Consider the following 20,520-nt stretch of genomic DNA (forward strand, 5'->3'; position numbering starts at 1 on the left):
GAGGCAGATGCTTAACTGACTGAGTCACCCAAGAGCCCCCATTTATAGTTATTCTAATCACTATTCAAGCTATCCTTAATTCAGCCTCCTTATCTCATGTTTTCTCACCCCAAGATTTTATTTATTCATTAGAGAGAGAGCACAAGCAGGGGGAGGGGCAGAGGGAGAGGGAGAAGCAGGCTCCTCCTTGAGCAGGAAGCCTGAAGCGCAGCTTGGTCCCATGACCCTGGGACCATGACCTTAGTCGAAGGTAGACACTTAACCAACTGAGCTACACAGGTGCCCCTTTTGATCAGATTTTCTTTAAAAAACAAACAAAAACAGCTATATTTAGTAATGCATCATCTGTCAAGCAGACACAGGTTAACCTTGAGGGAGTGGTAAAATACGGCCAGTGAATTTGTCATCCAGGGGAAGTCATTGATTGGCCTAACCCATTTTTTTTTTTTTTTTAATCTACATATAGAGTCAGTTTTACATGTGTTGTGGCTGGAGAACAGCATAAATTGTTTCTGTTCAGCTCTTTTATTAGTGAGGGCCACCTTGTAAATTCTGAACATTTTAAGACAAGTTTGTCTTCCTTGTGGATTGCTCCAACCTTTGTGTTCATGCTTCCAAGGTTTTCTGTAGAGCAGGCCTCACTTCTCTCTCTCTCTCTAACTCCCTCTGACTTTACTAGCCTGAGGTCTCTAAGGCCTGGTTAGCTCTGCACCATGGCCCCCTTTTGAGGCTGCCTGCTCAGAGGTAGAAGAGGCCAGTGTTCCTGAAGTGGAGATGTGAGTGCACGCAGGTGAGGGTTAACAGCATTGTTGTGGGGAGAGCAGAGCTTAGGATGTTGTGAAGGCAGTGAGGATTCCAATAAGAGTTCATTATTATCTTTTTTTTTTTTTCTAAGATTTTATTCTTAAGTTATCTCTACACCCAACATGGGGCTTGAACTCACAACCCCGAGATCAAAGTTGCATGCTCTACCACTGAGCCAGCCAGGCGCCCTGAGTTCATTGTTATCTTAATGATAATGCCAGGTGCTGGACTCTGGTTACTTGAGGTCATCCCTAAAAGGTGGGCTCATCTGCAGAGCAGCTTTCAGCCTGGAGAACATCTGAGAAGCATGCAGAGGTCCGTGGAGCAAGGAGGGCAGGCATGAGTGTGTTACAGGGCCTCAGTCATGGGTTCAGGGCATGTTCTAGTTATGATTGGTAAGGACTGGACATGCCTAGAAGCAGGAAATGTCTAGGTAGAAAGCTACTGAGAGACCAGGGGCTTGACCAGAGTGTCTTTTAAAGGAGCAGAGGAATCCTCCTTTGGAGTTGTAAGCCTCTGTTTTCAGAGTGTTGGTGGCATGAGACCCAGTGAGGTTTTGACTCACCTAATATGTACCCTCGAGCGTAAGGGGTTTCCCACCAATTGCCTATTTGTCAGCCTGCAGTGCCCCAGAATGTACTCTAAAGCTTCTGATGACAAGTGCCAAGTGCCCAGGCGTTTCCCATATGGTCACTTTTCTGCACAGAGGTCTTGCTTTTGTCTCTCAAGGGTGGAGTTTAAGAAAAACTGTCTTGTGGCATATGGGTGGCTCAGTCTGTTAAGTGTCTGACTCAGTTTCAGCATGATCGCAGGGTCCTGAGATCAAGATAGCCTCCCCACCCCCACCCCCCGCTCTGCGCTCAGTGCAGGGTCTGCTTGTCCCTCTCCCTCCCCCTCTGCACCTCCCCCCACCTGCTCACTGGCTTTCTGTCTCTCTGAAATAAATGTCTTTAAAAAAGAAAAACTTTGTCTTATGTAAATTTTCAGGCATATAAAAAGAAATCCTTATGTATTAATCACTGGGTTTCTTTTTGACTGGATTTACTCTGAAAACTACTGCCAGTGTTATCTAGAACATTTTGAACAAATGTCAGAATTTTTCTTTGTTTTCTTTCATTTCAACCAGAAATGTCTGTTTAAGAAATTGACCGATCTAGGGGTGCCTGGGTGGCTTAGTCGTTAAGAAATTGACAGATCTTGGTTATGGCTTCTGTGGATTTTTGCCCTTTTGAGTTCAAAGAAATAGAATGTTAGTAGTGAACAGTTAGTAAAAAGGGGAGTGAGTATTAGACTATATGCCTTGAGGTTCTGCACGTCAGAATTTGAATTTCGCTATCATATAGTACCTGTCAACAGACCTGAGAATGGTATGCCCTCTCAGACCAGCCTTGAGTAGCGACTTTCCTGCCTGCATCACATTGGACAGGTTTCATGTGTGTGCTGAAGTCACCTTCAGTGCCCTTGGTTCTGCTGAGTCTCATTTACAGAGGTATCCAGATTCTTGGACTTATTTGCAGCATGAGGATGAGGCACTCTGAAGCAGATGCTCTTCAGGATTTGAGAAAGGTTCATTTCCCTATGGGAAGGTGAGGGGCTGCGGAGCCCTCTTTCCCTCTCTCTCACTGTGATGTCAGAGTGTGGAGCAGAACTCAGTACCTGATGCCCAATTAGGCCCCTGGGTAGTTTCCTGATGTCTGTCCACTGCAGGTGTGGGTGCAGGGTCACTCCTTATCTCTGCTGCCTTGTTTCGCTTTCTTGCAGGGAACCCTGGTTGAGACCAGATCCCATTAGATTGGGCTCTCTGCTGGGGCATATTGTAATCATTTTCTGTAGTCTAAAAATAACCCCAAATCTAGAAGGAAAATCAGATTTGTACATATTTGAAACAAAGCAGAACAATTCACTTTCTTCTACATATTCTTATACAGATTTTAGTAGAAAATTAATAAAAATCATACCAGTTTAATATTTGGGACAGTGCTTGCATTTATTAATCAGGAAGTTGGAATAAATCTAAAATAAGATGCTATGAAAAATATCAAAAGTTTGAGACAGAGGTTACTCACATTTGATAAATTTGAGGAAGCAAAAGCAATTCTCCTTGAATAGCATAGTGAAGCGGAATTACCGTTTTCCTGTTGTAGTGTACTTATAACCAGCTGTTCATTTCGGGTCGAGTATTTTTGGGGATATTCATCTCTTACTGCCATTTTTCTGTGTCTTTCACTGGTCACTCTTATTAGGGAAGTTTATGATTTATAAATCAAGTCCGGATGCCCTAAAGATCAACTTTGTGGTTCATCCTACTGAGAGATTGGGTGGGTAACCATGTGAATGAATGAGACCAGGAAGACCAGTTAATTTCTTGACTCATTTAAATAAAATTTATCTTGAAGTAGTATGACAGTAGGCCTTTTGCAGTTTATTTTAAATAACTGAATCTGGAGAACATTTATTTCTTGGAAAGAGACCCAAGGCATTCAGTAGGGCTTGCTTTTTGCAAAACGTCAGTAGCGTTGTCTCTGCTTCTCTCTCCCAGATCAAGCACTGCGCCTACCAGAAACTTTCCTACCTCTCCAACATCATCAGCAAGTCCCTATTCCTCAGTGTCCACCTCTCCCATTGCAAATGGTGATAGCACTGACACCTCTGGGATGCACAGCTCCGGTGTCAGCAGGGGGTAAGAGCAGGCCCTTTCACTTTGCTTCCCTCCCTCCGAGTGCTGCCACACTAAGCCTGGTGGGATTAGGGTTCCCCGTGGGAGCAGGCTGAGTGTGTTTTCTCTCTCCATTTCATACCCACCGTGAAGTATGCCTCCTACTTCTCACTTAACGTTGCTTGTCCTTATACGAGCTGCTTATATGACAGCCTGTCACTGGTGGTCCTGGGGGGTACCACTTTTTGTGTGCAGGGATGGACTGGCCATATCACAGCACAGTAATAGCTCTGAGGGAATGGTTCTCAGCTGTGGGGGATCCCTGCCTGTTTCCCCTCCGGATGGCTGTGACCTCTGTGCAAGCATCTCACGAGTGCCTGCCACATAGCACAGACTGAATGAGGAGGAGGGTGAGGCAAGAGAGTGTGCATGAATACTCAGGCACAGTTAGGACCGAGTGTGGCCTGGTGAGTGGTGGCAGGTGTGAGCTCTTAGTCTTGGTAACCACATGTTCTTCCCTGAAGTCACATGGTAGTTGTTAGCCTTCCAGAGGGACACAGTTAGCATTTGCCAAAAGCCTGAAACTAGAGAACTCAGCATTTCTCCCCTTAAGGATGTGTTTACCACCTACTGTCATGTCAAATCAGGGGCAGGGGTAGGAGAAGGGGAGTGGCTGGAGGGCTGGCAAGGGGAGGAGAAAAAACTCATATCATGGAGTTATTACCAGATAAGAATTGTAGAGGCCCTGGAGGAGCCCCACAAGGTATCCGGAGGGCATTTGCACAGCACTCGCTTTTATTGCTGATGTGGGTTGTGTTTTCCAGTGGATCTGGCTTCTCTGCTTCATATAATTGTCAGGAGTCCCTATCGTCTCACATTCAGCCTGGGCTCTGCGGACTTGGAAACCTGGGGAACACCTGCTTCATGAACTCCGCTTTGCAGGTAGAGGGGAGAACTGTCGTCTCAATAACTGCTTCTTCACGGGACTGAGGTGTGGTTAGGAAAGGCATGCTAAAATGTTGGGGGATCCTTTACCAGGGGTACCTGCCTACCCTTTGTTAGAGCTTCAGGGATCCCTATCAGGGCATCTCCCACTGGTAAGTACAGAATGGCCTCATCACTTTTAATGGTCCTAAAATGTCTTCTTAATCAGTTCTGGGGTTGGTTTTACAGTAAAAATACTTTGAATTTTGTTGGCCATTAGGGATGATCTCCCCAGAAAATATTGGAGTACTTGCCTGGCTGGTTTCTGATGGGATGAGAACTCACTACAGCTGGTATCATCTTCTTACCAGTGATGCTGTCTTATCTCATGCCCCTGATAGGGCAAAATCCTAAAATCCTCCCTTTGATACTTCATTTGTTTGTTGATCAAATAGTTATTGGGGACATACTGTGTGACCATACTGTGGTGGACATGGGCTGGAGTTGGGGTCCAGCTACAGAGTTAGGAGGGCAGAGTTCCCAAGACTGCCTTCACTTCTGACACCAGCTGCAAGTTTGGGAGTCCCCAAGACCACCTTCAGTTTCAGTAATTTGCTAGAAGGACTCATAGACTCACTTAAAACTATTATACTCACAGTTGTGGTTTATTATAGGGAAAGGATACAAGTTAAAATTAGCCAAGGGAAGGAGCAAATAGGGAGAGTCCAGGAGGGTTCCCAGTACAAAGCTTGTTGTTCTCTCCCTGTGGAGTCAGGATGCATTATGTTCCTGGCATTGATGTGTAACAGTAGGCATGGGGTATTGCCAAATATATAAACTCACCTGAGCTTTGGTTTGCAGAGTTTTTATTGGTGGTTTATCACATGGCATGATTGATTGATTGATTGCCTAGGTGGTTAAACTCAGTCTCCAGGTAGACTGATAAGACGTGACCCAAGTCCGTCTGTCCCCCCCACCCCCCTGCTCCCCCCAAGTCACAGTGTTGGTCTTTCTGGAGTGGCTGGCTCTCACCCTAAGATGACAGTATAAGTGTGGCCACCACCACCCCAAATACAGTGTTAGATTCTCCAGTATGACTGATGACCTCCAGACAAACAAAGATATTCCTGTCAGGGATAACATTCCAGGGGTCAACAGAGTATTTTCCAGAAGCCAAGGGCAAGGGGAGCCTGGCTGGCTCAGATGGTAGAGCATGTGCCTCTTGATCTCAGGGTCGTGAGTTCAAGCCCCATGTTGGGTACAGAGCCTTCTTAAAAAAAAAAAAAAAAAAAAAAGATAAATTGTAGAAGTACAGAAGCCAAGGGCAAAAGCCGGACTTTCTCTTTGGACAAGGCCAAATTCTTTACTATACATAGAGACTCCATGGTGAGCAAATGAGACATGGTTTTTGTATTCACAGGACTTACAGTCTAACTTTGAAGTTTCATGGAGTAGAAGGGAGAAAATAAAAAGACATGTAAAAAAATAGGTAACTCTTGGATTTGGAAATTATTTTTTCCCCACTGTAGTGAGATGGGAAGAGCAGAGTACTAAAGAAAAGAAACTTGAGATTTGGCATTTCATGGGTAGGTTTTCTCAACTCTTTGTATCCTCAATTTTCCTCAACTGTTAAATGAAGATAATGATAATGAGGAGGTCTATAGCTCTACATGTAAATCTCAGGGAAAAAAAAAAAAGGTTAAATTTCCATGATTTAAGTTTCTATCTCCTAATGCTAGGGAAAGAACAAATGAAACCCAAATGAAGTGGGAGGGGAATAATAGAAGACCAGAAATTAATGAAATACAGGGGTGATTTACACTGCAGCCAAATGTGCTTCTTTGAAAAAAAAAATAATAAATTTATATAAATGCTCAGGGAAACTGATGAAGAAGAAAAGAGAGAAAATATAAATGACCAAAGCTAGGAATGAAAGATGAGTATCACTACTGACCCTATAGCCATTAAAAAGATTAGAGGATAGTAAACTAAACCAGTATTGCACTTTATGTTAAATAAGTAAAATTTAAATAAAATTAAATTTAAAAAATTTTTAAAAGATTAGAAGATAGAACAACTTTATGCCAATAACACAATTTAGATGACAAGTTTGGACAGGTTGCTTTGGAAGGCATAATTTATCAAACTTAGGAAGAAATAGAAATTATGAATAGTCCTGTATTTGTTAAAGAAATTGACTCAGTAATTAAAAGCTTTACAACAAAGAAAATTCTTGTTCTGGATGGCTTTATTGGTGAATATATTCAAAGATTTAAAGCAAGAAGTAATACCAATCATACAAAAACTCTTTCATGAAATGGGAAAAGAGAGACAGCTCCCCACATCATTTTACAAGGCAGCATACTCTGATACCAAAAATTGACAAGGAATTTTTTTTTCTGAAATTTTGTTTGTTTATTTATTTTTTAAAGATTTTATTTATTTATTTGACAGAGAGCACAAGCAGGGGGAGTGGCAGGCAGAGGGAGAGGGAGGGAGAAGCAGGCTCCCTGCACAGCAGGGGGAGCCCGATGTGGAACTTGATCCCAGGACCCCGGGATCATGACCTGAGCCGAAGGCAGTCGTTTGACCAACTGAGCCACCCAGGTGCCCTCTAAAATTTTATTTTTAAGTAATCTCTACACCCAGTGTGGAGCTTGAACTCACAACCCTGAGATCAAAGAATCACATGCTCCACTGACTGAGCCAGCCAGGACCTGCGACAGGAATTTTTTAAAAAAGGAAGATTTTAGATAGTCATATCTCATTACTGTAGACACAAGTAATTTAAATGAAATTTTAGTAAATCAAATTCAGTGATACCTAGATGAAAGTGTAGAACAAGTAGGATTTGTGCCAGGAGAACGTGGTTGATTGGACACCTGAAAAATTAATGTGTGTCACTTAGCATAGTCACAGAATAAAGTTAAAAACCATACGACCATCTCAGTAGATGCGCAAAAACACTTGATAAAACTCAGGTTTTTAATTTGAAGAGTTAAAATTAGTATGTACACATGGATATTAATGTTATATATTACTTTTTCTACTATCTCGTTATCCTGATCTTTTCCCCCATAATGTTTCAGCTCTAGTAAGATATTTTGCCTTCAGCTTATTTATATTTTGTCTTCCCATGAGATAGTGGAATGTCCTAATCAATTCCAGTTAAAAAAATTATCATCTTAAAATTATGATGTTAAAAATTATCATCTTTCGTTGAATAGAAAATTATTCTGTCAAGCACTTAGGGTATGCAGCTTTTGCCCTCAGATAGTTATTCAGAGACTGTGCTTAGACAGTGTGAGCCCCAAGACCATGTCCTTGGGAGGTTAGCTGCAAGGCAGGCCACCAGCTTGGGCTTCTGGGAGGCTATGCCTTACAGTTGTGAGCCTTGTAGAGAATCTCCTGAGAACTTCCTTTTGTTGGGAGTTGACCCTCAGTGGACCTTAATAACTTGGTTTATCTTTATCTTTGTGTGCTTGCCAGAAGGGGTGTGAGCTCTGATCGTGTTCTTTTTCAGTGCTTGAGCAACACTGCACCACTGACTGACTACTTTCTCAAAGATGAATATGAGGCTGAAATCAACAGAGATAACCCTCTGGGAATGAAAGGGGAAATTGCAGAAGCCTATGCAGAGCTCATTAAACAGATGTGGTCTGGAAGGGACTCTCACGTGGCACCTCGCATGTTCAAAGTAGGTTGCTATATATACTTCCTTTTTTCCATTTTGGGGAGAGTGATTTAGTGTTATTTCAGTTGCATTTTGGGGTTAAGATGAGATTAAAAGCCCCACACGATGAGATCCTCCTTTTCTGTTGTTCAGTCATGCAGCGCACAGTTACTCTAAGTGACCTCAGCCCCCACCTCTGGGCTGAGGATACTGCAGAAGTCGTTTGTAAGCTGGTTGCTCAGAGTGCTATATTCTGTGGTGCCAGTCTTGAAGTAGGAAACATCCTAAGCCAGACTGTAATAATTCAGTTTAATTTCCAGTATTATCTGAAGGGTATTCCCAGGTTCTCTGAGCCTGGAACCTATACACAGTGTGAGCCCCCTCAGTCAGAAATTGGGTTGATATTCCTGGAATGTGGTGTGAAAGTCAGTTCTCACTTGGATCCCTCAGCTAGGAAGATTGGGTGAACTGCAGTGGGCTCTGGGAGCCACTTGGGCTTTCCCTTGCCTTAAATGTTTTTTCCTGTCGAGCGGAAGGACCTTGCCTTCATATTTTGAAATCAGAGACCCTATTTAGCCTGCACCAGTGGAGTTTAAGGAGCCTTCATGAAGCACATGGTGGAAAAAGATAGGCTTATTTTTTATTCAAAGGGTCGGAGGGTAGAAGCAACTTGGCTCAGGGAGAAAATTTAAATGGTTTATCGAAATTAAAAACTAATTCTTTTTACCCCTGTGGTCACATTAATCATGGGAAATACATATAAATTACTGTTCCATACCATGAAGTCAGAAAGAGACCAGAATCAGGTGATGGCACATTAAGCTCAAACTCATGTAAATGAACAATTGGCAGACCGTATTTAGGGATATTAGGGATAGTGCAGAGCTTCCTTGATGGTGGACACTTTTTCTCTTCACCGTCTGGTATGGCAGTCACTAGCCATTGAAATGTGGTTAGTGTGAACAAGGAACTGAACTTTTTTATTGTATTTAATTTTTTTTTTTTTTAAGATTTTATTTATTTGACAGAGAGAGAGACAGCTAGAGAGGGAACACAAGCAGGGGGAGTGGGAGAGGGAGAAGCAGGCTCCTGGCCGAGCAGGGAGCCTGATGCGGGGCTTGATCCCAGGACTCTGGGATCATGACCTGAGCCGAAGGCAGACGCTTAACGACTGAGCCACCCAGGCGCCCCTATTGTATTTAATTTTAATTTAAATAGTCACATGTGGTCAGTGGCTATGGTATTGGGCAACACAGGTGGAAAGCATTGATTGTCCAACTTTAGGATTCATTAGAACCTCTGGAGGGGCCTGTTAAACACAGACTACTGGACCTATACCCAGAGTTTCTGATTCTGTAGGTCCAGGTTGGGCCCAAGAATGTGCATTCCTGACAGGCTCCCAGGTGATGCTGGTGGTGCTAGTTGGGGACCATGCTCTTGAGGATCATGAATGCAGAGCAATACAAGGCAGACAGTTATTTAAGGACAGGAGGGCTGTTAGGTACAGGAGGATTCCTCTGGCTAATGCAGATAGCATTTGTAAAGTTCTCGTGGAGACTCTGAACCAAAGAAGGAAGTAAGAGAGGGACTCGTGTCAGTACTTGCAAGGTGTTGGCCACTCAGGATGCCACCCTTCACTCTTCCTTTAGGGTAGTGGCCCAGGTGCCAGGTCTACTATTGTCCTGGCTTTTGATCTGAGCCCTGTCTCTGGCGAGAACTACTGGCCTCCTTTAAGCTCTTGAGGAATTAATTGGGCCACTCGGCCAGATGATGTTCTCCCTTACTGTCCCAGGTGACCTTGCAAAGTTATTTTTGATGGCAAGTTCCCATCTGACTTCACTGGTTCTTTAAATCTTATGCCTTCTGATGTGATTGCTTTTGTTGTAGACCCAAGTGGGACGTTTCGCCCCTCAGTTTTCTGGCTACCAGCAACAAGACTCTCAGGAGCTGTTAGCCTTTCTTCTAGACGGATTGCACGAAGATCTGAACCGAGTAAAGAAGAAACCCTACCTGGAGCTGAAGGATGCCAATGGGCGGCCAGATGCGGTATGATATTGAAGATTTTTGAACAATCGCATTTCATAGAAGTTGCCTCCTACTGAGAGTTGCAGGGACATTCTTTGAGTCTTTGAGTATTGATGCCAGGACCCTGGTTGCCCTTTGCTGTTGATGACGTGGACACGGACTGTGGTGGAGAAATGCATTCCGGGTCAGAAAGAGGCAAACTCTAGTTACTCCTAATTCTCCTGCTTGGGCTTCTTTTAGTTAGTGTCAGTTTGTGTAGTATAATTCCATTGCTGAACCAGAGACTAGGGCAGTCTAAAAACTAAAGTGCCTGTAGTATGGGCCTTGGGATTATTACCCACCTCCTTAAAATACATATAGGATTATTAAAATAGTTTCTTATTAACATTATTAAGGCACTGATTTTTTTGCCTCGATTTTCTGATCTAATGAAAGGGACTTTGGTATTTAAGTTCCCCTATCACATTGGGCTTAATCATATGAAAACTTTAAAGTAGTATTTATATCTTGAAGGAAAAATGATGAGTTAGCTGAATTAGCTGAACTATAGTATAAATTAAAACCTCACTGTGAAGGGACTTTGGATCATTGAACACCTTATAGGAGGCAGTCCTTGCCCTAGTCAGGTCCATTTGCCCCCAGTGCTGTCAGGGCTGTCTGTCTCCCATCAGAGGACACGCAGACGCCTGTATGCCCCGCGATCCTACGTGAAGGCTTCGTTAAGTGTGGGATTGGGCATAGAGCTGGTATGTGGTTGTGAGAATGGTATGCTGAGAGCAGTCCAAGCCCTGGCTGGCCTGGACCAAGTTCTTTGCTGCAGAGACTGCCTCACGGTCCAGCTCAGATTCTGCTGTGGATCATTCTGGTGAAGGGGTAAACAACTTGGGTGTGTTGAGAATGTCTTGTTTATCTTTCTCCTTCCAGGTGGTGGCAAAGGAAGCCTGGGAGAATCACAGGTTAAGGAATGACTCTGTGATTGTGGACACGTTCCACGGCCTCTTCAAATCTACTTTGGTTTGCCCAGAATGTGCTAAGGTTTCTGTGACCTTTGATCCATTTTGCTATCTAACTCTCCCACTGCCCCTGAAGAAAGATAGAGTTATGGAGGTCTTTCTGGTTCCTGCTGACCCTCGCTGCAGACCTACCCAGGTAAGAGGATCTGCACCCTCACGGCACCCCTCACCGTGGGACTCTGAGCGCGGCTTCTTCTACCAGCTGCCTCTGAATCCCCGTGGCGCTTGCCTGAGTGTGCGCCCTCGGCCTCCGTCAGACCTTTGTGTAATCCTGTATCTCTCAGGGAAGATCGTGAAGGTCCTCTGGGCTTCTCTGTCACCTTTTTCCCCCTGCTCCATTCATTCAGCTAAGGAAACATGACTGATCTGCTGAGTGGTGCTAGCCTCTGAATGCTGGGAGGCAGCAGGAGGGTACTTCCTGGTCAGTCAGCCAGGAGAGTCTGCTAGAACAGAAGGCTAGATGGATGGCATGGCCAGCGGGTCTTAGTGTCCTGCCCTGCTACTGCTTACCGGAAGACTGTACTGCTTCGTCTTCTGGCTTTGGTTTCTTCACCTCTTACAGAGGCCATCACGTGGCAGTTTGTAGCATTTTCAGCCATTCCTTCAAGGAAGTAGTGGGTGACTGCCAAAAGTGAAGAATGAGACAAAGCAGTATTGAGGGAGGGGTGCCTGGGTGTCTCAGTCGTTAAGTGTCTGCCTTCAGTTCAGGTCATGATCCCAGGGTCCTGGGATCGAGCCCCGCATCGGGCTCCCTGCTCGGTGGGAAGCCTGCTTCTCCCTCTCCCACTCCCCCTGCTTGTGTTCCCTCTCTCGCTGTGTCTGTCTCTGTCAAATAAATAAATAAAATCTTAAAAAAAAAAAAAGCAGTATTGAGGAGGGAAAGAAATGGCTGGCTTCCGTGCTGTTGCGCAAACAGAGAGACGGGTGCCGAGGCAGAGGACTTGCTGTTTGCTCTTCTGACCACTCCTTTGGGCCCTGACCTCATGCACACTGTTCCTGGGAGGTCATCTCTGCCCTCCGTGATGCCTGCTCCTCCCAGCTCGTCTCCTACCCTTTGCTGAGCACCCTCGTCACCCCTCCTGTCTCTCTCTCTTGCAGTACCGTGTGGTTGTGCCGCTCATGGGGGCCGTGTCTGACCTGTGCGAGGCACTCTCCAGGCTGTCCGGTGTTGCTGCGGAAAACGTAAGGCGGGGCGGTCAGTGGCACGCAGCCTCCTGGGGCCGCTTCCTAGTCCTTGGGAGTGAATTTTCAAACTTGTAGCCATTTTAGGGGGTAGTTCTTATTGGCCAGCACAAACGTGCTTATATGTGGATACCTCGGACCTGCTGACCTCCTGGCCCTCGCTCACAGTGCACTACCCACTGCGGCTAAGACTGTCCCTTCAGCCACAGGGAGCACTCTGTCTTCCGTTGATGGCCCACTAGCCGTGGTCAGAGGGCCAGGAGTAGGGCTCTGCTGTCAGCTTTCCTGCGCCTTCCCTCATGACCTTTTGTGTAGTATGAGAAGCTAGAAGTTCTTCCCTACGCTAAATCCTGTATGTCTGGAGTGATATTATGATGTTGTTGATGGAAATCTTTATTCAAAAGCAGCTCCCCTCGCTGGGCTTTCTGCTGAGGCCCTGTGTGGAGGTGGGGAAAGTGAAGAGCCCTCTCCCCATCCTCCAGTATGCTCCGAGTCCGTCCCCGGTCCCAGCACTGGTCAGTGCCCTTGCTCAGCCCCACTGCCCTTATACTCCTGCTGCTTTCAGGCAGTTGTGTAGTTGGGGTTTGGTGTGATCAGCTATGTGCTGAGGATGGTTTCAAGACTCTTGGCCCTGGGGGACACCCCAGAGGTTTCTGGATGACTGCCAGTCTCTGGTCAGCACTCGCTCCCCACCATTCCTGCCACTTGAGGGCAGATCCCATTGTAAACCTCCGGACAGATGTTACCAGCATGTTTGCTGCTGGTGGCAGGCACGCTGTGCTCCCTTGGGCCTTGGCCCCTGAGCTCTGGGGCTGATGGCATGGCGGTCTCTCTGGAGGCCATACTGGCAGCACATCGTTTTCATTTGCTCCTGGGTTGTATGTAGAGGCTCTTAACCATCTGTAATTTTTCTGTTACTGTTGATTCTTAGATGGTGGTCACAGATGTATATAATCACCGGTTCCACAAAATTTTCCAAATGGATGAAGGTTTAAACCACATCATGCCTCGGGATGACATTTTTGTGTGAGTACTCAGTGGTTTCTGCTGCAGGGTCAAAGGAAACATTCTAGAGGCTTTGCCTTATAGGTGTCTCCAGAGCAGAAGATCTGGTACTCAATGCTCAGGTGGATTTGCCCTGACTCTTGGGTGCAAGGGATGGGTGTTCAGAGAACTGTGGGCAGCCATCAGTGCTAAGCACCTCCTGGCACTTCAGAGCTAGACATTCCAGATAATTCTCTTCGGCACGGATATAGCCTTTTGTCAACAGTCACTACCTTTTAAGAAGGCCTATTTAATGGTTCTGCAGATGGACTTGCTGCCAAAAATGCCTTTCTCAAGAAGAGTTAGAGCTGTGCAAGGGGCCACGGGAAGATGAGAGAAGGGATGTGGTGCAGGCAGTGGCTCCTTGGGCAGGTACCGTCTCAAGAGCGACAAGGAGGTTTGATGGAAACAGCCTTTTTCTGTTCTAACAATCTGTAAGCTCTGAGACCTAGTTTTCTCATCTGTGTGGGGATAGTACACCCCCAGCTCCACTGGCCCCCTTGGCCCCTCCCAGGTCCCCTTACTTCAAGGCCCTGTACCTGTGTGTCCCCCTCTCCCAAGTGGGGTGGAGGGGAATGTGAGCTTGCCTGCGCGCTCTGACAGCCACTTGCTCGGGGAAGCTTGAATGTACACCACACCCATGCTCTTTCTCCCTCGTTCCCTCTCACTGGAAACTTGACTCTGCTGAGAAAGGTTTTTAGCATTTGTTTTGGTTTGTGTTTTGGTAGAGGAATGCAGTGCACCAAGGAGGACTTTTCCTTCCCTTTTAAGTTTTTGGGCCTGTGACCTCTAGATTACTCTAAAAGGAGTACTTCTTGACCGCTTCCAAGATCCTGGTTCTGTTCACACTTGCGCAGCTGCCTCTCCACTCACAGCCATCTTCTCTCACTTTACAAATGGAGGGCACCAGGGCTCATGCTGGGATTCAGGCTAAGGCTGTCCATTTCTGATCCCAAGTCCTGAACAGCGCCTTCCCTCAATTCTGGAAACTAATGTTTGCAAACACCAGAGCTTAGAGGTGCTGGCGCATTGCCGTGTGGGGAACCTGGCAAACCACCACCAACGAAGGAATTTGTGGAGGCCTGAGTGCCAACCATAAGGAAGCAAATTGTTTTAAAGATGAATTGGTAATTGTCATGAAAACACACTAGTACTGCTAATATTTTTTGAGCATGTGGAGCACCGTGCTGCTGAGTTACTGATTTCTCACCACCATCCTCTAAGGTGGGTAATCCCATTGTTCACTGAGTAAGCAGTGTCAGAGGGGGGCATGTGGCCCTGTTACAGCAGCCAGAAAGTGACAGTGACAGGCCTGATATTTGGGCCAGCCTCACTCCTAAGACCTGGTTCTTGACCCTAATGCTGGACCATAGGGCCTTTACCCAGCACATCTTGGACATTTTTGTGAGTTTTTCTTAGAACTCCTCCTGCACATACTTCATTTAGAATCGTTTGCCAGGCATCTGGGGAGGGTTTTGTGTGTGTGTTTGTTTATAGTTTTCCAAAAATTGAATCAGTAAGTTTGTGTCTCCCCCTATAGGAAGAGGGAAAGACTACAGTCGGTTGCCAGCAATTTTGGTAACATCTGTTCCAGGATAAAACATCTATAAATCTCCTCAATCCCATGTATTCACTAAGTAAGACACATTTTTCAAAATCATTGATTTGTATTTAGCATTTTCTTTGGTTATCTCTAATTTTTAAAAAATTAAATATGATTCTTTAATTTCAATGTTTTTGAACAAAGATGGCAGTTAGTTTTATAAATTTGCTTCCTCATTTGAAATAAAGAATCTTTGCCTAATATTCTAGGTATACATTCTTGTATGATATTTGGTTTTATTGAAGGTCAGGACACGTAGGAATACCTTTTTAAAAGTTGAGCTCCTTGGTTACAGAAGATGAACTTGGTGGCCAGGCCCCCCCTCCCACCCCAGCCCCCTGTGCCTCTGTATCTGCAGTGATGGTCTGGATGATGGCTGTCATCTGTGTTGAGTTCCATTTGAAGGACCACAGAGTTGAGGCCATGGTTGGGGGAAAGAGAATCACGTTAGCCCCAAGTCCTGGGTTGTGTATCACGTTTTGCTGACAGTGACCCTTGGGATTGCTGACCCAGCTTCTAGAATCATCTTGGAAATGGTTTATCCACCTTTTATGCTGAGGTATGGTTTGTCCCAGCAACCACAGTCCTGGCCACCATGTAGCTGCAGCTCAGATCTCTGCTGCTCGTTGTGACCTGCTGCTGAAGGTGCCCTCTTTTGTGATTGACACAGGTACGAGGTCTGCAGCACCTCCGATGATGGCTCTGAATGTGTCACGCTTCCAGTCTACTTCAGGGAAAGGAAGTCCAGGCCGTCAAGCACTTCCTCCGGGGCCGTGCTGTACGGGCAGCCACTGCTGGTTTCTGTTGCCAAGCACAAGCTAACCCTCGAGTCTTTGTACCAGGCTGTTTGTGAGCGTATCAGGTTGGTGGCAGGAATGCGTTTTGCTTGCAACCTAAAAACGCGATGAGCCCAGTCTCTGTAATGCCTCCCCCCATCTTCCCCTCTCAGTGCCTGTATTGGTCCTGGGTGCTCAGTCCTATGAAAATGCAGTTGGGCTGGCCCCCGGGAGGGCCAGGACAGGTGCTGTGGGGATAGGGCATCTGGCACCCCTTAAGCGCCATGACACTGAGCACCTCAGCTTCTTCTGTGGTTCCTAGAATTGTGTCTGTCACACTTGTCAGTCACTGGGTTTGGGCCATCTAGTGCTTTGATGTCCCTTTGTGTTTGAATATAGTTTCCAAAGTACTCCCCTATCACTTTGAAGCTGGTGATTAATGTTACTGAGAAATATTTCTTTCAATGATGGTGCCACGTGACATTTGTAGAAGACTTGAAACAGGCATTCATAGAAGACTCAGAGCCTTCAGTGACTTGGTACTTAAAACATCTTATCTTTTGGGTTCCTCTCAGTTTCTTAAAGTATTGAGCCATCATGTGATTTTAAAGCCCTTTTATTTATCTGAATTGCTTTGTGAATAGCTGTATGTCAGCTGTGAACCACATTTAGCTGAGTCATGGAGAAAAACAGGTAAATGTTATGGCTAACAAATAATTCCTTTTCTTTCTTTTTTCCCAGCCGCTATATAAAACAGCCTTTGCCTGAGGAGTCTGGCAGCTCGCCCTTGGAGCCGGGGGCCTGCAATGGCTCCAGGGGCGGCTGTGAAGGTGAGTGCTCGCCACGCTATGGGCTGTGACTGACCAAATCCCTCCTGACCTCCCTATTCTTCCAAAGGTGTTGTACACACGGGAGAGGGAGGCTGTAAGGCTGGGTGGGGGCTCTGGCTGGAGAGCAGACCTGGGAGCCTCGTTGCACCCACTCCAGGCTGTCCAACTTTGGCGCCTCGTGGAATCTTCTGAGACATGTAGGTTGGCTTTCACCTACAGGTTAGCCTGACAGGACTGAGTGACTTGCCCGGGGTCACAAGGCAAAGTCAGGAGTTGATTCTGGTCCGTTGGGATGGGTAGAGTGGGTGCTCAGCCAGCCCTTGACTGCCTCCATGACCTGGCTTCCGTCTGCAGAGCTGTCATGTTGGCCCTTACCCGTCCCTCTGATGTGGCACTGCCTCTGGGAAGGACAGGAGTCCTGGCCAGCCAGCCAGAGGGCAGAGACAGTTTCTCCTGAGTGTTTCTTTCCTTCTACCCAGGAAGCTACTGGTGATCACTGACTAGATAGCTCCCGCTGCGGGAGCGAAGAGAGCCACGGTGTACAAAGTGGGAGGCGAGGCCGGTTGCGGGAAACCCGGAGCCTTCGCCGTCCTCCTGTGGCCAAATGCTCACAAGCTCATCCCTGACTGGGGGGCTGTGTCTGACCTGCATTATGGTTGTCACCCTTCTTTTGGGGGCCTAGGTGACTTAGTGGGTTTATCACTATAAAACCACAAATGTCCTCCACGTTAGTGCCATAAATTTTGAGTTGCAAATCCAAATGCTCAGATGATACGCACATCTTGGAAAGTGAGAGTTGGTATTAGAGATAATGCCCACAAGGCTCTGTCCTCATGGGATATTGCAAATTATGAGTCTCTTAGGTTGAGTGTTTAGTATAGTCCTAATGTTATTCTTGCCCTTACTATGATGTTCTCCCACTGGGGATAAAGAGGAGGGTGTTCTGTGCCCACACCCCACACACAGAGATGGCAGGGTGGGCACTGCGCTCTCTGAGCAGACCCGGGGTGACCCGTGGGTTCTCGGCGCTCTGGCAGTTAAAGCACTGTGATTCCTAGCTTAAAGCGTGGGGTGGACTTCAACAAGTCGCCTCATTCCTCTGAACCTTGGTTCACCCATCTGCAGAATGGGATGATCACATCTGCTTCACAGAGTTGAGATTACAATTTAATGAGATAATGTGGGTTGAAGTCCCTGGCACATAACGGATGCTCAATTAATAATCACACCATGTAAGTATTTGCTGTTGTTATAGTTAGCCTCGCTTTTTAGACATTCCATCTGTCAGTCTCCTGTTGGGGAAGAATTACTGCCTTCTTTCGAATCCTTTAACAGAGTCTTGGTGCATAGACTTCGAACTCCGTTTAATGTTGAAATACTTCTAACGTCTTTACTGCCATGGCTCCTTGTCAGGCCTGTGGTGGCTGTCTCCTGCTGATTCTCTGAGTGATCGGGGCTAGCTGCTGTCAGTGGACTCTGCTTTCTTTCCTCATCCTGTGGTATCTATCCACTCCTGCATTAGCAGAAGCTTCCTGAGATTGTCCGAGGAGCTGGCAGCCAGTGGCCCAGCCAGGAAACAGTTTTTATTGTTCCAGGGCTCTGTTTGTTCACTGAGTAGGGCTGAAGCAGGCTTTGGCTGTGTCCCTCTCAGAGGGGTAGCAGGTAGGGGAGGGTTTCACTTGCTGGGCTGGGAGCGGGGCAGGCTCCCCCGGGGGTCAGAGGGGCAGTGCGGCTGTCTCGGGCCAAGTGAGCTGGTCGGAAGAGGATTGTCTGTGAGGGCCGGGCTGGCTGTTGTAGGCCCGCTGGCTGGTTGGGGATGGTGCCGATGGGAGTCTGGGTCACACCCTCATCCGTGGCTGTGCTGTTCCTGTGGCTTGAGCAGAAACTGCTGGATTGTCCTGGGCCTGGCTTCCTTCATGCCTTAGGAACACTCCCAAGGCAGACTGTCTTTGAAAAAGAGGATTCTTATGTGGGAACATCCTCTTTTCCTCAGAGTTTCCATTTCTACTGCTATTTCCCAAGTATATAAACTTCATATTTTAAATGCTTTCTTCTCCTCTTTTGGAGTTGTCCCATCTTTGTTGAAATTACTTACCCAATACCCTGACTTCCCCTTTTCCTAACAACAAAAAGTGCGATGACTATGTTTATGGGTCATTTTACTGCAGCCACATATACCAGTTCTCTGGAAATACCTGGGAAATTTACTCATCAGCGTATGTCTCTAGAATGCCTATTAAAACTCTTGAGGGGTGCCTGGCTGGCTCAGTTGGAAGAGCATTCAACTCTTGATCTCAGGATCTTGAGTTCAGGCCCCATGCTGGGTGTAGAGATTACTAAAAAAAAAATAAACTTAAAAAAATTTCTTGAAACTCAGCAATCTCAAATGAATAACGAGGAAAAAAAAAGATAGGGAGGACCCTGTCTGCTGGGTCACCGGGACCCAGCCTGGCACCTGTACCTGGGAGACATTCACCAACTGCTTAGTGAAGGGATAGTCAGCGTGTTTCTTTTAGAGGAACTGAAGGTTTTTGCTTAGTATTTGTGATCATAATAATAGTACTTTTAAAATTGCTTTTTTTTTTTTTTTTTTTTTTAGATTTTTGTTTATTTGAGAGAGAGAGCACATGAGAGGGGGGAGGGTCAGAGGGAGAAGCAGACTCCCCACTGAGCAGGGAGCCTGATGCGGGACTCGATCCCGGGACTCCAGGATCATGACCTGAGCCGAAGGCAGTCGCCTAACCAACTGAGCCACCCAGGCGCCCTTAAAATTGACTTTTAAATTGTGTTTCTTAACCCTTTGGTCCTTTTCTCTCTGTGGGTCAGATGACAAAGTTGAAAGCGTCAGACGATGTGGGGTGAAGCCCAGTAAAGTACCAAGTGTGGAGGGGCCCCCATTAGGACAGGTGGGCCTGCTGACTCACCTTGTGCCTTCGGGGGTCTCCATGAGCTTCCCTGGGCCTGCGCTCTCTCATCACACGTTAGCAGGGCCCCTCTGCGTGTCTCACTGGCTCGTGGTGAGGGTGAATTCAGGTGCCTTGTAAAGGGCTAGATGGAGTTTCACGTACACGGGACAAAATGTGGGAGGAAGCACCAGAGTTAGGTATGAAGTAAAATTTTTAACATTGAAGTGGTGGCAGATTATATACACTGGTTTTTGTTTGTGTGCCAGGAGAAGACGAAGAAGAAATGGAGCATCAGGAAGAAGGCAAAGAGCAGCTTTCAGAAACAGAAGGCAGTGGGGAGGATGAGCTGGGTGGTGACCACGGTGAGACCACCCAAAAGAAGGTCAAAGGCCAGCCCTGCCGGAAAAGGCTTTTTACCTTCAGCCTTGTGAACTCCTATGGAACAGCTGACATAAATTCCCTTGCAACTGACGGAAAACTACTTAAACTCAACTGTAAGCACTTTCTTTGACCTTTCAAACTGGGCTTGGGGGGGTGGGGGGGGCTTAGACTCTGTCTGAAAATCCTGTTTGCACTCAGTACTCACTGAGCTGGGCTCTCACCTTCTCCCTGTAGCTCCACGAATAGACGCTTGTGTGGGCCTTGGCTTAAAACTCCCTAAAGACTGTTCCCGAGGGCACCTGGGTGGCTCAGTCGGTTAAGCGTCTGCCTTAGGCTCAGGTCATGGTCTCAGGGTCCTGGGATCGAGCCCCACGTCGGGCTCCCTGCTCCGCAGGAAGCCTGCTTCTCCCTCTCCCACTCCCCCTGCTTGTGTTTCCTCTCTCGCTGTGTCTCTGTCAAATAAATAAAATCTTTAAAAAAAAACAAAATTTTTTTTAACCTTAAAAAAAAAAAATGTTCACGAGACCTGAGCCCCTGCCCCAGCCATCTTGTCAGGCTTATCTCTCTGGTCCTCTCCCACCACCGCCACCACCCTCGGGGCCTCTGTGCTGGGTTGGTAACACATCTCGTGCCTCCTGCATGGCAGCATTTCCCCGGAGTCCTCTCGCTTATGAGACTACGTGGCTATTTCTTCTGCTCCATA

At 46.5% G+C, this 20,520-nt stretch overlaps 1 protein-coding gene across 3 annotated transcripts in view; it reads left to right on the forward strand.

Moving 5' to 3' along the window:
- USP4 (ubiquitin specific peptidase 4) overlaps positions 1 to 20,520 on the forward strand; it is a 52,864-nt gene that overhangs the window by 26,250 nt on the left and 6,094 nt on the right. The window contains exons 7-16 of one of the 3 annotated variants that reach the window (XM_034998201.1): positions 3,344 to 3,484; positions 4,285 to 4,402; positions 7,908 to 8,081; positions 9,945 to 10,103; positions 11,007 to 11,231; positions 12,194 to 12,277; positions 13,209 to 13,303; positions 15,595 to 15,786; positions 16,442 to 16,530; positions 19,703 to 19,930. In XM_034998201.1, coding sequence (XP_034854092.1) covers positions 3,344 to 3,484; positions 4,285 to 4,402; positions 7,908 to 8,081; positions 9,945 to 10,103; positions 11,007 to 11,231; positions 12,194 to 12,277; positions 13,209 to 13,303; positions 15,595 to 15,786; positions 16,442 to 16,530; positions 19,703 to 19,930 — 1,505 coding nt within the window. Of the gene's footprint in view, positions 1 to 3,343; positions 3,485 to 4,284; positions 4,403 to 7,907; positions 8,082 to 9,944; positions 10,104 to 11,006; positions 11,232 to 12,193; positions 12,278 to 13,208; positions 13,304 to 15,594; positions 15,787 to 16,441; positions 16,531 to 19,702; positions 19,931 to 20,520 lie in introns of those variants that run through there. The other 2 variants (XM_034998202.1, XM_034998203.1) reach the window with 2 other exon arrangements.

This window comes from Mirounga leonina, unplaced genomic scaffold (assembly GCF_011800145.1).
Source record: "Mirounga leonina isolate KUSES-001 unplaced genomic scaffold, KU_Mleo_1.0 Mir_94, whole genome shotgun sequence".
NCBI classification, from domain to species: domain Eukaryota; kingdom Metazoa; phylum Chordata; class Mammalia; order Carnivora; family Phocidae; genus Mirounga; species Mirounga leonina.